We start from the raw sequence: 17,233 nt of genomic DNA on the forward strand, positions 1-17,233 counted from the left end.
GTCTTGATGCACGTGATGCCCTGTAACTATAAGTGAAGTAAACCCATTTCTCTGAGTTGCTTTGCTTCATGGTGTTTTATCACAGCAATTTAAACCTAAGACAGACGCTGCTTTCTTGTAGACATATTTTGCTTTTAAACTTGTGTGCCTAGGGAATGTGAACTGTACTAGCTTTGCATGTCTCTAATGACATATCTGAAGTAGACTAACTTGATAAAGAAAAGAGACTTATTTAGCTTATAATTTTAGAAGTTCAAGGGCATGACCTGCCATTGACGCAGGGCCTCGTGTGACAGGGTGGTATTACGATGATAGGAACACACATAGGAGGAAGAAAGCGATCTTGAAGCAAGAAGTCACGAGCTTAGTGGACTCATGCTTGCTGTGGCTGCAGCTCTTGAGAACACTACTTTACCTGTCTTCAGTGACCTCAGGAACTTCCCATTGGGCCGACTCACCTCTTGGTTACTTGCCAGCCCCTGATTCTATCACCTGTTGATTCTGTGATCTGTTGGATCAAGCCTCCAACAGATGGACCTGTGGAGGACAAACCCCATTCAAACCATCAAGTGAACCCGCACCTAGCTAAGCTGGTGTGGTTCTCCACATCGCTCATTCGAATCACGTTAGTGTGGTGACTCCAGAGCCTTGGTCCCATTCCAGGCTAATTAAATAAGACTCTGATGGGAGGGACTCAAGCATCTTATTGTCATTTTTTCTGAGCTTCCTCTGTGGTTTCAGTGTATGGCAAGCTTGTTGAGAATCACTGGTCTAATTAAAATTATTTCTATATACCAATAAAAATTGTGCTTATTCCACTCTAAGTGGCTGTTTTCTGTATCCAGCACTATTCACTTTATGTTTCCACTTGGAAAAACATAATTAAAATGTAAATTTAGCAAAGTGAAATTATATGTATTGAAAAGTGAAGATCTGGAGAACCCATTAAAGAAGATATTTACATATCCAGAATTAATGTGCATGATTTGTCAGTTGATGAATTGTAAATATCCCACTGAGCTAGTTAACTGAAAATCAGTCATTGTTCAGCCAGAGTCATTTAGCAGTGGGCTGAATCTTGGCCATGACTTAGATAAATATTAAGAGACATTACACCAGAGAATATTCATGCGGTGTATGCAGTGCATACTGTCAGTGCAAATAGTCTGTCTGGTCACAGAGTGATGTGAGCATTCCTGCTGGGACGAATGGGATTTAAAGTCAGAATCTAGTAGTTTTCAGAGGTTTCTGGTCAACATAGGAAGTTCCCATGTTTTTTTAATTTTATTTTAATTTATTATAATGTATTCAGGTTACATCCTGATTGTTATCCCCTTGCTTGTATCTTCCTGTTTCCACCCTCCCCTCTTTTGCCCTATTCTCCTCCCCTAGACCTCTGACTGAAGGGGACCTCCTCCCCCACCATACGACCACAGCCTTATTAGGTCTCAGCCAGATAGCCTAGTTCCCCTTCCTTTGAGTGCCCACTGGGCCTTCCCATCAAGGGGAAGTGGTCAGATAGGGGGTGCCAGAGTTCATGTCAGAGGCAGTCCCTGCTTCTCCAACAACTATGGAGAATGAGCTGTCCACTGGCTATATCTGAACAGGGGGTAAAGATTCACTGCATGCATTGTCCTTAATTGGTACAACAGTTTGTTCAGGTCCCCCTGAATCCAATTAAGCCTTGATGGTCTTCTTGTGGGGCTCCTAAACCCTCTGAGCTCTTCCATCCCCCTATTCTTCCATACCACTCTCAGCGCTCTGCCCAGAGTCCGACAGCTAGTTCCAGCATTTGTCCCAATTCCCCACTGGTTGGAGTTTCTCAGAGGACATCTATGTTAGGCCAATATCTACTTATAAGTGAGTATATACCATGTGTGTCTTTCTGGGTCTAGGTTACCTTACTCAGAGTGATCTTTTCTAGTTCCATCTATTTGCCTGCAAATTTCAAGATTTCCTTGTTTGTTTAATAGCGGAGTAATATTCCATTGTGTAAATGTACCACAGTTTCTTTATCCATTCTTCAGTTGAGGGACATCTAGGTTGTTTCTACATTCTGGCTATTACAAATAAAGCTACTATAAACACAATTGAGCAAATGTCCTTGTATGGTGCAGCATCTTTCAGGTATATGCCCAGGAGTGGGATAGCTGGGTCTTGCAGTAGCACTATTCCCAATTTTCTGAGAAAGCACCAGATTGATTTCCAAAGTGGTTGAACAAGTTTGCACTCCCACCAGAAATGGAGGAATGTTCCCCTTTTCTCCACATCCTTGCCAGCATGTGCTGTCACCTGAGTTTTTGATCTTAGCCATTCTGATGGGTGTAAGATGGAATCTCAGAGTTGTTTTGATTTGCATTTCCCCAATAACTTACAGATGTTGAGCATTTCTTTAGGTGTTTCTTGGCCATTTGATGTTCTTCTGTTGAGAATTCTATGTTTAGCTCTGAACCCCATTTCTTAATTGGATAATTTGGTTTGGTAGTGTTTAATTTCTTGTGTTCTTTATATATTTTGGATATTAGCCCTTTGCTGGATGTAGGGTTGGTGAAGATCTTCTCCTGTCTGTAGGCTGTCGCTTTCTTCTGTTGACAGTGTCCTTTGCTTTACAGAAGCTTTTCATTTTCACAAGGTCCCTTTTATTAATTGTTCATCTTAGAGCCTGAGCTGTTGGTGTTCTGTTCAGGAAGTTAGTTGTCACCTGTGCCAGTGAGTTCAAGGCTCTTCCCCACTTTCTCTTCTAACAGATTTAGTGTGTCTGGTTTTATGTTGAGGTCTTTAATCCACTTGGACTTGAGTTTTGTGCAGGGTGATAAGTATGGATCTATTTGCATTTTTGAAAACATGTTTAACATCCAGTTAGATCAATTTGTTAATTCAGAAGAATCAGTAGCCCTCCTGTATACAGATGACAGAGGGCTGAGGAAGAAATTAGGAAAACTATATCTTTTAGAACAGCCACAAATAATATAAAGTATCTTGGTGTAACTCTAACCAAGCAAGTGAAAGACTTGTATGAAAAAAACTTCCCAGTCTCTGAAGAAAGACATTGAAGAAGCTATCAGAAGATGGAAAGATCTCTCATGCTCATGGATCAGGAGGGTCAACATAGTAAAAACGGCAATCTTACCAAAAGCAATCTACAGCTTGCATACAAATCCTATCAAAATACCTACACAATTCTTTTACAGACCTTGAAAGATAAATTCCCAACTTCATATGGAAAAACAAAAAACCCGGAATAGCTAAAACAATCCTGTACAATAAAAGATCTTCCCTAGGAATCTCCATCCTTGATCTCATGCTGTACTATAGAGCAATAGTAATAAAAATGGCATGGTCCTGGCATAGAAATAGGCTGATTGATCAGTGGAATCAAATTGAAGACCCAGAAAAAACACACACACACACACACACACACACACACACACACACACACACACACACACACATCTATGGACACTTATTTTTGGCAAAGAAGCCAAATGCATACAATGGGAAAAAAGATCATGTTATTTTGAATAGCAGTGGATAAATTAGCAGGAAAAAAGCAAACAAACCTCAAATGCTGTCTGATCCTTTGTCTAGAGTTGTTGATCATGTTAGTCAAGCACTTGGCAAACTGTGGTCTATTGATCAATTCCATTTTAAAATATTTTAAAATATGAATGCGTGTGCGCGCATGCACATACACGTAGTAGTCTGTGAAGGTCAGAGGACAACTTTGGGTATTAATCCATCCTCAGGCACTTGTCTGTCTCTCTGTCGCTCTCTCCTCTCCTCTCCTTCCTCCTCTCCACTGTCTCTGTCTCTCTCTCTTAAGTAGACTAATCTGGCTGGCCAGTGAACCCCAGGCATCCATCTCTCTCTGTTTTCCAGGGCTGGAATTACAAGCATGTGTTCCTCCGTGTCCTGCTTTATCATGTGGGTTTTTGGAATGGAACCTGGGTCCTCATGCTTGCAATGAGCTAGTCTCTCACATACCTTTAAAAAAATTAACGTTATTAAACCACAGGCTTGTCCATTCATTTACTCACTGCCTATGGCTCCTTTTAAGTTGCCAAGACATACGTGAATATGCATGACAAAGTTGTGTGGCACACAAGCTGAAAATATTTATGTGACCTTTATAGAAAGTGCCCCAACTCCTATGTTAAACTGTCACATCACACATTTCCCAATAATTGCTGATGCTTCTAAGTTGGTCCTGTTAAGCTGAATTTGGTGTTTTACATACAAATGACTGAAGATGGTTGAGTTTTGACTCTTTCAAATGGAAGCTGCAATTGAGGAAGAGAGGTCTGCCTTATGTATTACTTTTTCATTGCCATGATAAGACACAATGATCAAGGCAATTTATAAAAGAAAGCATGTAACTGGACTATGGTTTCAGAGGGTTAGAGTCTATGATGGTGGAGAGAAGACATGGTAGAATAGCTGAGAGCTCACGTCTCAAACTAATTTCAGAACCTTGCTCCAGTGACACCTTCTCAAGCAGTGGCATGCCTCCTGATCGTTCCCAAAAGTTCTACCAACAGGGATCAAGCATTCAAACATGAGCCAGTGGGGGTCATTCTCAATCAAACCACCACTCTTTGGCAACTGGAGAGGTGCTGCCAGTCATCCACCATGTTCTCTTTCCTCACAGCTCTTGCTGTTGTTCTCTTTGGGGTGTCGTGTGAAAACCAGCAGCTAAAAAACTTGATTTATGAAGGTTTCCTCTGCAGTCACAGGAGACCGTGTGCTTTCACATACCTGCCTAGGAACAGATCTAGGGATGGAAGTTTGAGGATGAGAGATCTTTGGCCTTCATTTAAATTTGGTTAAAATAAATTGCTGAAGACAGTGGAGGTCCAGTGGAGAGAGTATATATGGCTCACTTTCCCTGGTCTCAGTATAGAGGCCTCTGAGCCACCAGCCACCTCTTATCCAGGGCATCTGAGTACTGGTGGAAACCCTCATGAATTTGCTGAATTACTATATCTGAAAAAAGCATGCTTGCAAATAAATTATAAGCAGTTCTAGCTCTCTAAGGTTTTAACTTCCCTTTTGAATATGTTGAACCCCAGCCCCTTGATTTTCATTTATTTTTATAGACAGACTGCACATAAAAGCAAGGAAGTACCTATAAATATGCTATTCTGGTAATGCCATCAATCTGAGCCTTAGAGCCATAAGTATGAAATAAAAGTTTTACTATGTAGCTTAGGCTGGCCTTGAAGCCATAATCCTGCCTTGACCTCTTGGGTGTGCTGGGATTAGACATGCACAGCAGTTCACCAGGTTGCAAAGTGTCAATCCTAGAGGATGTGCCAGGTGGACCCTCATTTTGGACAAGGCTATCATGCTCTTACAAGTTTTCACTAATTAAGATACTTTTGTGACCACAGATTGTTTTTGTAAATTATTTAACGTAGCTTCAGACCAATACCTCTTACATGGAATGATACTATATTAACTTTGTAATTTATGCCTAGATCTCTACTTGAAAGACTGTGTGTATCTCTGTCTCTCTGTGTCTGTCTGTCTGTCTGTCTGGAGTGGGAAGCTGTATCCAGCCTTGCTAAGTCAGTTTGTGCCGAGTGTAGGTGTACCTGGCTTGTTGGTTTTCTTTTCTGTGAGGGGCTGTTTGGAACAGAGCCAGCATTTCTAGACTGTGATGGCTTCATGCACTGAATTTATTACTCTCCTAGTATGATGAGGCAATGAAGGTGATCGAGTTAGTGAAAACTGCTTGAGCTGCTCCTTAGAATAAGCAGGTTAATAAAAAAGAGACCTCTGACACTTTGGACTGAGGTGGGAGGATCGTGAGTTCTAGGATAGCGTAGTCTACATACTGAAGACTGTTTGAAAAAGAAAGATGTGCAGTCACTGAAGATGGGCTTTGATGTAAAGAACGTGTGCTTTTCTGCCTATGGTCCTTCTCCTCACTAACTCCTATTCTTTCTTTGACAGGTCAGTGACTATCATCTATTCCACAGGATGAGTAACAGCCACCCTCTTCGCCCCTTTACTGCAGTGGGGGAAATTGATCATGTGCACATTTTGTCTGAGCATATTGGTGCCTTGTTGATTGGTGAAGAATATGGCGATGTCACATTTGTTGTGGAGAAGAAGCGCTTTCCTGCTCATAGGGTAATTTTAGCAGCTAGGTGCCAATATTTTCGGTAAGGGTACATTATATATATTTTTTAAAGATTTAAGTCATAAGTAGGAATCATGTTTTTATTTCCATGAAAAATATGTAACTTAAGTGTAACAAGTGGCATCCTCTAGTACAATGTCTAAAAACTTTACTTTGTAGATTTATCCTTGAGACTCACCATTTTTAGGAGCCAGCTAAAATGAAGGGATTAGAAGGCTGTCTGGGCTAGACAGTACCAATGAACTCTTGTTTTGAAGGTTTGAAGAACCTTGCTTGGCTGTGTGTGTTGCTTTTGCCTTCTGCTCACAGTAGATGAAGGATGGGGTTTGCTCTGAGTTACTGGTGGGGAGGCTTCTTGTGTAGGTGAGCTGACTTTCCAGACCAGTGACTGTCATCTTGCCTTTGGATTACTGTAGCCAGCACTGTGGGTAACTTACCTAACAGAGCTCTCCAAGCATGTGGTAACCTCACTCAAAGAAGCAAGTAGTAACTGAAGCTGTTTCAGAGTTCCTTTAGAACTCAAACTAAGATATATCTATACTGTTTATATAATATGTGACACACATATATTCACACATACTTTATGAGTGTAAAAAAACCCACTAATAGACAGCTGTTTCTTAGAGCCTTACTTTTCTAGGTTATAAAATTAAACTGATCTCTTACTTACATCTCATCTAATATTGGCTAAAAGGAAATCACCAGTGACTTATTACCTATGTGAATGATTATCTTTGGCATTATTGAACCTTTGTCTTGTACAATAATGAAGCTGGTGTATATAGAGTCACAGTTTTCCTTGGAGAAATTGAGGTATTTGTGGCTTAGGGAAATTTTTGTTTGTCCTCTAATGAAAGCTGTGTCTGGCCTTGGAATGAAGATGAATGGGACTGCAGAGCAGGCCCGCCCTGGAGCCATACTTGCTGGTGTGCTGCTTGGGAGTGTGTGTTCTGTAGCGAGTACTACCATGATTAACTCACGCACATTTTCACAACTTGCCATCCTGTAATCAGCATGAGCCTGCCACCTTCCTAAGGGTATCTGGCCTCAGCCTGGCCATTGCTTCTGGTTCCTGTCCTGGGCATGCCTTTTCCTTTTCTTGCTTCTAGTCCAGTTAGTTCTGTGAAAGTGCTTTTAAAGGATCTTCTCTTTTCTTTTTCTTTTTTGAGACAGGGTTTCCTCTGTGTAGCCTTGGCTGTCCTGGACTCACTTTGTAGACCAGGCTGGCCTCGAACTCACAGTGATCCACCTGACTCTGCCTCCTGAGTGCTGGGATCCTTTCTTAATAATAGAAAAATTCAGCTTTATGTTTTTGTGTCTGAATACTATATATTTTCTCTCCTCAAAAAACTGTTAAAACCTCTATGTGCATGTTATCAGTCTATTCTTTAAAGATCCAGACATTTTCAGAAAGATGAGCATGTGCTGAGCTGGTAGAATGCATCCACCTCACTCACTGACCTGTTTGTTTCTGTGGATATTGAACCTTTGAGGTATTTTTGTGACTCACTTGGGCTAAACCCAGTTCATCACCAAAGCCCTCTTAGATTCTTATTGATAATGCTATTCTTGTGCAAAACAAAGTTAATTGTCAGCAATCAGGGGAGTTCTGACTAGGCTTGTCATCAGAGCTTATCAATTCCCCATAAGGGCATGCTAGCTGAACAAGAGGGACCTCCTCTTACAGGACGTGGTGAACCCCTTTACTCATTACTGGGAAAGAGCCGAGGCAGAGCTCTCCTAGCAGCGCCCATTGGTCTCTATTGATTGTTCTCATGATCACATAGGATATGCACACTACAGTCTTTCAACAATGCTCATCTTGCATCTTGATTTTCCCCAGTGTTCATTGCTATATATCGTTGTTGAGTTATTTTTCTCCAGTTGTGTCTTAAAAAAGTGGTTACTGAGTTGAAGGGTATTTACATTTCAGATTTGATTAGGTATATTACTAAGTTGCTTTCCCAGGGAGCCCACTTACATGGTCCTTTAAAACACTGCAGCCCAGAACCCATTTTCTCATTGTTTGTGCAACTGTCAGAGGCTCCCCTTGTGCTTATCCCATCACATTCCTGTAGGGTTTTACTGTTTAAACTGCTTGTAGATTGATAAACGTCTTTATATTGAGTTCATTGTTCTTCTCAAAAGATCACTTTGAACTTTCTGTGTAATCTTGCATTCTCAGGCTATCTCATTAGCTCAGTTGTTTATGGTACTAATTCAAAAATGGTTTTTTAAATCATTGCTCTTGTTTCTTTTAAAGAACCATTTAAAATCACTTGGATTTCCTCACCTGGATCTTTGTGTCATTAAGAAAATTTATGTCATTAAGCAAAAATTATAGTGTTGATAACCAGTATTTCATATATTTTGTAGCAAATCATATTTGAGGTTTGTCAACTGTGTCTCTTCTCTGGTGTGCAGAGCATTACTGTACGGTGGCATGCGAGAGTCTCAGCCTGAAGCAGAAATCCCTCTCCAAGACACGACTGCAGAAGCATTCACAATGCTCCTCAAATACATCTACACTGGGCGGGCAACACTGACAGATGAGAAGGAGGAGGTGCTGCTGGATTTTTTGAGCCTGGCTCATAAATATGGATTTCCAGAGCTAGAAGATTCTACCTCCGAGTACCTGTGTACCATACTTAACATTCAGAACGTCTGTATGACTTTCGATGTTGCCAGTCTCTACTCGCTTCCCAAGCTAACGTGTATGTGCTGCATGTTCATGGACAGAAACGCGCAGGAGGTGCTGGCCAGCGAAGGCTTCCTCTCCCTGTCCAAGGTGTGTTCTGGTCTGCTCTTGGTTTCTCGGCCTGTGTTACTTTACTTACATGTACACAGTGGCCACACCACAGTGGCCTATGAATTAAAAGCCTTGGTCTCAAAGAAGCCATCTGGCCCAGCACTGGCCACTGGCTGCTGGGCTCTAGATGTTACAAGGCTGTTGGTTCCTTTTTAAATTCTCTTTTCAAGGTTTCTCTGTTAAGTTTATGTGTGAAAGAGATGGGTCTGCTGGGTAGTTGGTTTTCACATGACAGTCAAGTAAGATTTGTTGTTGTATTGCATACTGGTTTTTGGTTTTGTATTGCTCTGATGGAGACTGTAACCAAGAATTCTTTTTTAGCAAAAAGGAAAATACTTTAGGGTTGGGATACAGTCGGTGGCACAGAGGGAACATTCATAAAGGAGATGTGACGTGCCCAGGATGTCTCCTCAGTCACTGCTTGCACTCCTCCTCCTCCTGCTGGTGGACCACTGCAAAACTGTGTAGCCGAAATCTGCCTTTGACCTGAGCAGTGTCTGTCTGTCTCTTTCTGTCTGTCTCTCTGTCATGGTCTCTCTCTCTGTGTTTCTGTCTGTCTCTCTGTGTTCTTTTAAAAGAGCTATGCATCTTGATTTGAATGAACTGTATTTTAAATTTGTATTATTTATTATTAACTGGGATTTATTGTCCCACTTTACTCTGTGCGCAAGGAATTTTCAAGGCTGCGTCACTGTTTATGGAGGTCAGTCCAGAACCCTGCAGAAGGGAACCACGACAGTGCAGTAATACTGTGATAAGGAAGGTTTGGAACTTATTACTGACTTACAGATGTTTACTTCCCAAAAGAATACACACATTCACTTACACACGTGTTCACATATGTAGTTTGTCATCTTTGTTCTTGGTGTTTTATAAAGAATGGCTATAAACTGTACCCACTCCTGCATATGTACCCAAAGGACTCTAAATCAAATGCTGGAGATATGTGCACACATAGGTTTATTGCTTCACTGTTTGCAGTAGCTAAGAAATGGAACCAGTGCAGAGGTCCATCTGTAGGCAAATAAGTGATGAGCACATGTGCACACTGGACTGTCGTTTAGCAGAGAAGAACGGAAATGGTGACCGCTGCAGGAAAAAGGAAGAACTCAAAATCATTGTATCAGTTGAAACAAGCCATAGTAAAAAAGACAAATATCACTTGGTGCTCTCATAAAATAACCCTACACTGTGTGTATGTGTATATAAGTATGCAAATGTAAGGGGGTGGTATCTTAGTTTGGTTTCTATTGATGTAATACAACACCATGACCAAAAGCAACTTGGGGAGGAAAAGGTTTATTTCAGCTAACAGCTCTTAGGTCTCACTCTATTACTGAGGGAAGTCAAGGGAGGAACCTGGAGGCCGGAACTGAAGCAAGGCCCTGGAGGAGTGCTGCTTACTGACTTGCTCAGCTTGCTTTTTTGTTCAACCCTGGACGTATCTGCACATGCATGGCACTGCCCTCAGTGTGCTAGGTCTCCTCAAGAAAATGCCCCACAGACTTGTCTATAGGCCAGTCTTATAGAGGGATTTTCTCAATTGGGAGTCTCTCTTCTCAAATGGCTCTAGCTTGTGTTACGTTGACACAAGTTAACCAACCCAGTAGGTGCAGGTCATGAAATTAGAAAGAGGATTATGAAAAAGGAAGGAAGAGATCTTAAGAAAGAAGAGAATGGGGGACAAGTAAGTGTGTGTGTGTGTGTGTGTGTGTGTGTGTGTGTGTGTCTGTGTGTGTATGTGTATGGAATACATATGACATGAATGCAGAAGTGGGGCTATGGAAGGCAGAGACAGGGCACCAGCAAGAGGAGGGTGATAGCATGGGGAAGTGGAGCAGAGAAGTATTATATATAAGAGCAAAATGTGGGAAAACATCACTCTGTATTATAACTTTAAAAATTAATAAAGTAAATTTCTTTAAAACAAGAAAAGACAGGTATAGGTGTGTGGGAAAGACCTAATTGCTTTATATAGTGGCACAAAATGCCTGAAAAGGAAGGAAAGGCACTACTCTGTTTTTTTTTTTTTTTTTTAATTTAGTAACCCATGTTTTCCTAGAACTCATTATGTTACCCAGGCTGATCTCAGGCCCACAGTAATCCCTCTGCCTCTCAGCCTTCTCAGTGCTGTATTACTCATGTGGCTCATTGCTGCTGTTTATTTACACAGCCGGAAGAGGAGATGGGACTAGGTGGGAAGACCAATACGAGGGAAGGAGTGCTACCTGTGGTCTGGCCAGGCTCTGCTGACTGGCTGTGCATGTGGCCGCCCTCCATGCTGACTCTTTCTGCCCTCTTTATGCATTGCAGATAGCACTTCTGAACATCGTTTTGAGGGATTCGTTTGCTGCTCCTGAAAAAGATATTTTCTTAGCCTTGCTAAACTGGTGTAAGCACAATGCGAAAGAGAATCATGCTGAAATCATGCAGGCTGTGCGTTTGCCTTTAATGAGCCTCACTGAGCTTCTGAACGTTGTGAGGCCTTCAGGACTGTTGTCTCCAGATGCCATTCTAGATGCCATTAAAGTGCGGTCCGAGAGCCGGGACATGGACCTCAACTACAGAGGCATGCTCAGTAAGTACCTACTTCCCCTTCTCACCTAGGAGTTGTTGGCATCTTATGCTAGTCCTAACCATACAACTCCAACTATAGAACTGTGGTGCAGGTCTGCAAAGCCTATGCAAGGCCAAGAGCACATAGCTCTGCTTCCTGTGGATGTCTTTCCTTGTTCTTCCCAAAACGATGAGCTACTGCCAACCCAGCACAGCTATTTCTTGTCACTCCTGGATGCCTTTCCATCTGCTCCTCAGAATGTCCCTGGACACTTCCCTGAAAAGTTGCTTGTCACACTAAGATGTTTCCTCCTTCTTGTGTTCCTAATTCTTTAGGCACCACACACACACAGGGTCTAAGTGAGGACTGATTTATTTAACAATATTATAGTGATTAACAATTATAAAATGCTTTCACTGTAAGGACCAGTCTCCACATAACCATCCAGTTCTCCCAGTACTTTGAGGAGATACATATTATTATTATTTTTTTTGAAAATTATACATGTGTGTGTGCTCTGTCTTTATGCACATCAGAAGGGGGAATCAGATTCCATTACAAATGGTGGTAAGCCATCATGTGGTTGCTAGGAATTGAACTCAGGACCTCTGGAAGAACAGCCACTGCTCTTAACTGCTGAGCCATCTCTCCAGCCCCAGCGATACATACTGTTTTAAACTTGTTTTACAAATGAAGAAAATGAAGCACAGAGAATTAGGTAACTTACCCAAAGTCACCCAGAAGGATGACACACAGAGAATTTTATATAGCTTGTCTCTGTTGTCTGAGCCTCTAAGGATTAAACTATGCAGGAGAGCAGTCTCTTCTTTTGATCCTTCCAGTTTCATCATGAAAGACAGAAGGCCTGTGACAGACTAGTCACAAGTGTTGAAGCTGGTGACACACTGTGACTTCAGTAAAAAGTGGCTTCGGATGAGTGAGGGGAGGGCATGAAACTTAGGTTTGGTTGGAGTGGCATTGCGACTGGATGAAGGCCGGTTTGGAAGATGGTTGAGATTAGTAGACAGTTGAATGTCTGAGAGGCCACGCCTCAAGAGCTTGGTGCATCCAGGAGGCTTATGTTGTTGCATGATGACGTGTCTGTGTGCCAGTTCAAACCAGATCATGCTGGTTCTCTTCTCTGTGGTTTGGAAGAGTTTATACTGGATTTAGCGAGACCCACGAGGAGGGAATTTAATCTGCACAACAGACACAGTGGAGTGAGGGCAGAAGGGGAACACTAACCGTATGTATAGACAGAAGTCAGGTTTTGGTGACAGCAGGGTTTAAAACTGAGCCTTCAGTTTAGGGTAACTTACCATGGTTTTCTAAAGTAAGGTAGTGAACAGTACTAGTTACCCTCAGCGTGGCCTGCGCCCAGAGCTAGTGAACAGCAGTGCCCTTTGCTTGAGAGAGCCTGGTTTTATGATATTTAGTTGGAGGGTTTCTGGTATTTGTCAGTCCTGTGGAGGGCTGGCCATGTCCTGGAGTGATTCTTTTTGTGTGTGTGACTGGTTTGGGACATTATTGAAAAGCTAGTGGGTCCTAAATAGATGTCCTTAGCCTGGGCTTATTCCCTGAATTATTTCTTCTCAATTGATATGGTAGTTTTTGGCCTCACAGATTTTGTGGGTGCACATGCATATGTGTGCACAGCAAGTAGAGGCTAGAGGTGAACCCTGGCATTATTCCCTAGGGGTCATCTGACTTGATCTGCAGACAGGGTTTTTACTGGGAGCTGGGCGTGCCGCTGAGGCTGGGCAGCAAGCCCTAGGGATCCACCTGACTCTGTTTCCCCCAGGGCTGGGGTTTACAACTGTGTGCAATATACTCAGCTTTTTATGCAGGCATTGGAAACAAGGTTAGATCCTCACTGCTTATATGGAAACACTTTGTAGACTGAGCTATCTCCCCAGCCCCTGGGTCAGACAAATCTGATTTTAAGTCCTGAATTAGTCCTTAGCTGTGTGACCTGGCAGTAAGTTATTTGAGGCTTGGTTTTTCTATCTCAGTGTTGTTCCAAGGATTAACTGAAGCAGTCTGTATAAGCACAGCACCGCTGCTCAGTAGCAGAGACCTGCTAGTGTTGATATGGTTCTCCTCACCTCTGTGTGCCACTGTGCCAATCCGCACAGGCACCACATTTTGTAGACAGTTTCCTTACGTACCTTTGGGTTTTGAGGGCAGAGCATTTTTTTTTTTTTTTTTTTGTGGGTCTTACTTAATTTTAACCTGACCATTGAACACACTGACCAGCATATGGGAATGAGTGCTGGGTGGATGATTCCAAAGACAGTTTTAATGAGAAGCGCATTCTGGTGCTCAGTCAAAGCTAGGGATAAGAGTTGAAATCTGGGTGCGAATACAGAGAAAGGAGTAAGCATATCAGTCTGAGACTTGGAGACCCGTAGGCAGGGCACTTAAGGTGGAGAAGGAATTGGAGCGGCAGAGAGACAGCAGAGCTATGGGGAGTGCCACAGAAGCTAGCCAGGGGAGAGCTGCTGGATGGGGAAGCAGCTAATGGTGTCTCTTGATGCCAGACGGTCAAGGTGAGTGAGAATTGAGAGGACTTTGGGTGTAAATTGTGGTGAGCTTGTGCACAGTCTAGACTCTCAAGCCATTATGTTCGAAAGGATAATATTTATAAGTGTTGGTGATTTGGTCTGTGAATTGAGGGAAAAGGCAGTGGAGAAACAGAATGATGCAGCTGGAGAGAACAAGCTGGAGAGATCTGGTGAGCAATTGGAGGGCCCAGTTGAAGGTCAGCCTTGGCTAGAGTAGGAGGGAGAAAGTGTGCCATTTTACACCTCCTCATTTTGTATCCTCTTATGTGAGTTTGCTCCTTCTTTCCTATGACTGGCTGATAGGACCCTAGAACTGGATTTGCTGAAGGTGGGATTGGGTCACAGATGTGGGCGTGAGATATATTTGGCACTTCATACAGTTATGGTTCCTTGGAATTGGTTAGCTGGTCGGTCCATGTGTGAGCTATGACTCCAGTGAGCTTCCTTAGGAAAGGAATCATTGAGACCCTCAGCTCTGGAATGGGGCATTAGTGCTCATTGATGTCAGATTGCTTATTTTGGAGAAGTTCAGCCAGAGTTCATGGACTAGATTGTGGAAGTGTCTGGCGATCCTAAGACCATTGAGCAAATGGGTAAATAGCAGAGCACTTTCCTGATTCTTACTGTATTTGAATAGTAAAACTAATAACAAATGCTGAAGAAGCACAGTGCATTCCTAACAGTTCCTTAAAGAGACTCTTTTCTAAGAAATGTTCCCAAACATTGAGATGATGGGATAGCGTCTCTCTTGTTGGGAGTCAAGGGCTAACACTGCAGAGCTGTTCTTAGGCTGATGGGTGGAAAGCTAGCTCTGTTTATTTTGTGTCTACCGGCAGTCTGTGATTGTTTTGTTTCTCTTTCTCTCTTTGTCTCTGTCTGTCTCTCTGTCTGTGTCTCTGTCTCTCTCGGTCGGTCTGTCTGTCTCTGTCTCTGTCTCTCTGTCTCTGTCTCTCTCTGCTCTCTCTCTCTCTCTCTCTCTCTCTCTCTCTCTCTCTCTCTCTCTCTCTCTCTCTCTCTCTCTCTCTCTCTCTCTCTCTCTCTCTCTGTGTTGGCTTACCAGGAAGTGCAGAGAGCCTGCATTGACACTAGTGCTTTTTTTTTTTTTTACACTAGTGCTTTTGTGAGTTCACTACCATCACTTTCTGGAAGATTTGTCCTGAAACTATGCTGAATAGCAGCATCCCATCTTTAAAAGAGGGAGGGGTAACCCAGAAGATGTTTTTGCTCAGGAATGATAGTTGATCTCTTTAGATAAGCATTTATCTATGTAGTTAGGGAAAGGAAATTAACTTTTTAAAAATGAAATTACTGTTTTTCTTAGGATGTTTGGGCTGCCTCTGGTCCTTTCCCATAACGTTTAGTTTTATTTTGGCTCAGGAGATGCTCTGTCTAAAGTCAGTGCTTTTTCTGATAAGACTGAGTTATACTTGGTTCTGTTTATCTCCTGTCTTAGACTTTGGGAAAGAGAACAGCATGTTTATAGCAGGGAGCTGTATCATAGATTCTAGCCTCAGGATTTTTCATTGAGAAAAGTCAATATGTTCCTAAGATTGCTGAGGTAAAGCGCGCGTGCGCACGCATGCGTGTGTGTTATAGCCACTGGACTAGGGATCTTTCCAACTGTGATATAATTGTTATTTTACTTGTCTAGACACTCACTAGATTGAGGTTTTGTTTTTTGTTTTGTTTTGTTTTGTTTTTTTTTTTTTTTTTGGTTTTTCGAGCCAGGATTTCTCTGTAGCCTTGGCTGTCCTGGTCTTGCTTTGTAGTCCAGGCTGGCCTCGAACTCACAGCGATCCACCTGCCTCTGCCTTCCGAGTGCTGGGATTAAAGGTGTGTGCCATCATGCCCGGCCCTAGATAGAGTTCTTTAAAGCTTTAGTTATGTCTTAAAAAAAAAAAAAAAAAAAAAATATATATATATATATATATATATATATATATATATAAAAAACATTAAGTGAACCCTTTTCTTGTTTTTAGACTAGAATTTAAGTCTTCCTTACCTGTGACAAAACTCAGTTAAAACAATCGACCTTTTAAAGCTTTTTGACTCCCTACTGTTGTGTCATCGCTGGTGTGCATTCATTTGTGGAGGTACATAGTGTCTGTGGATGTTCTCTTGTCCTGTCAGATGCTGAGCATCTGGAACTGAGTCTTGTACAGTGATTTTGCACAAGGGGCAGCTTTGACCACCTGTCTCTTTAAATAGATGGAATGGTGGTCCTGTTTAGCTGTGTCTCTTCCTTGGCAACTTGCCTAATGTTGCCATGTGAAATGAATTGCCTCTAATGGGCCCAACTTCAGGACTTGTGCCTCATGCAGCAGATGCTTTTCCATAAAATCTTCTGGTTTCTTTTTGTTTCCAGTTTGTTGTTTTGAGTACCAGAATTGAGAAATGCGGAGACAAGGCCTACAAAGAGTGGGTTAATGGGGAAGGTTAAAGCAAGACTAAAGCTTTGGGGAAGACACAGGTGTAGAGTATTGTAGGAGGCAGGAGGACCACACATTCTTCAGGAAAGCTAGGAAAGAGTGTGTGCAAGATGACTTAGGTGACAGAGATGGGTAAAGAGTATAATGGGCAGAAAGCTATTTTGTATCCAAATAATTCATTGGTGTAATTGACTCTCAAATGCTGTGTCCCAACATCATGATCAGGAATCTAATAATTTAAAGAAAAACACAGGGTACCTCAGTTTTTGTCACTGTTCCTCAGTTTTGCCCAGTACCTCAGATTCTGTCACTGTGTAGCTTGGTTTTAAATTATGATTCAGTGTCTGAACATGTCTCTGCAGCCTCTCGTCTTTCTTTGGAGAGTGTTGGTTTTAGGTGTTGGCTCCTGGTGACACTTCCTTACCTGTGAAGCTTCATGTGTGGATGACTTCATATTCCTAGGCACTAATCTCAGCTGGAGGGGGAGGGGCCGTGAGATAACCCCATCCTCCCCCAGTTCCTCCTTTCTAATAATTGCTTTGTTTTTACTTATTTACAGGGCTATAGAGCTTAATTTTTTTCTTAATGATCATAAGTATAAAGAAAATTATGACTGCTATTCATGATCTTGCTCAATCTCAGCTGCTGTCTTGTATTTTTTGAGAGTTCTGTTCTTCATGGACAGAGAGACACAGACTAAGAGTACTTATGGTTTGAATATTTTTG

At 42.1% G+C, this 17,233-nt stretch overlaps 1 protein-coding gene across 1 annotated transcript in view; it reads left to right on the top strand.

Moving 5' to 3' along the window:
* Positions 1-17,233, top strand: part of Btbd9 (BTB domain containing 9) — a 367,740-nt gene that overhangs the window by 36,184 nt on the left and 314,323 nt on the right. Inside the window, exons 2-4 of the mRNA XM_051153392.1 lie at positions 5,956-6,167; positions 8,570-8,933; positions 11,268-11,532. Of these exons, the coding sequence (XP_051009349.1) occupies positions 5,983-6,167; positions 8,570-8,933; positions 11,268-11,532 (814 nt within the window). The 5' untranslated portion in view covers positions 5,956-5,982. The remainder of the gene's footprint in view (positions 1-5,955; positions 6,168-8,569; positions 8,934-11,267; positions 11,533-17,233) is intronic.

The sequence above is a fragment of the Acomys russatus genome, chromosome 11 (assembly GCF_903995435.1).
Source record: "Acomys russatus chromosome 11, mAcoRus1.1, whole genome shotgun sequence".
In the NCBI taxonomy this organism is placed as follows: Eukaryota; Metazoa; Chordata; class Mammalia; order Rodentia; family Muridae; genus Acomys; species Acomys russatus.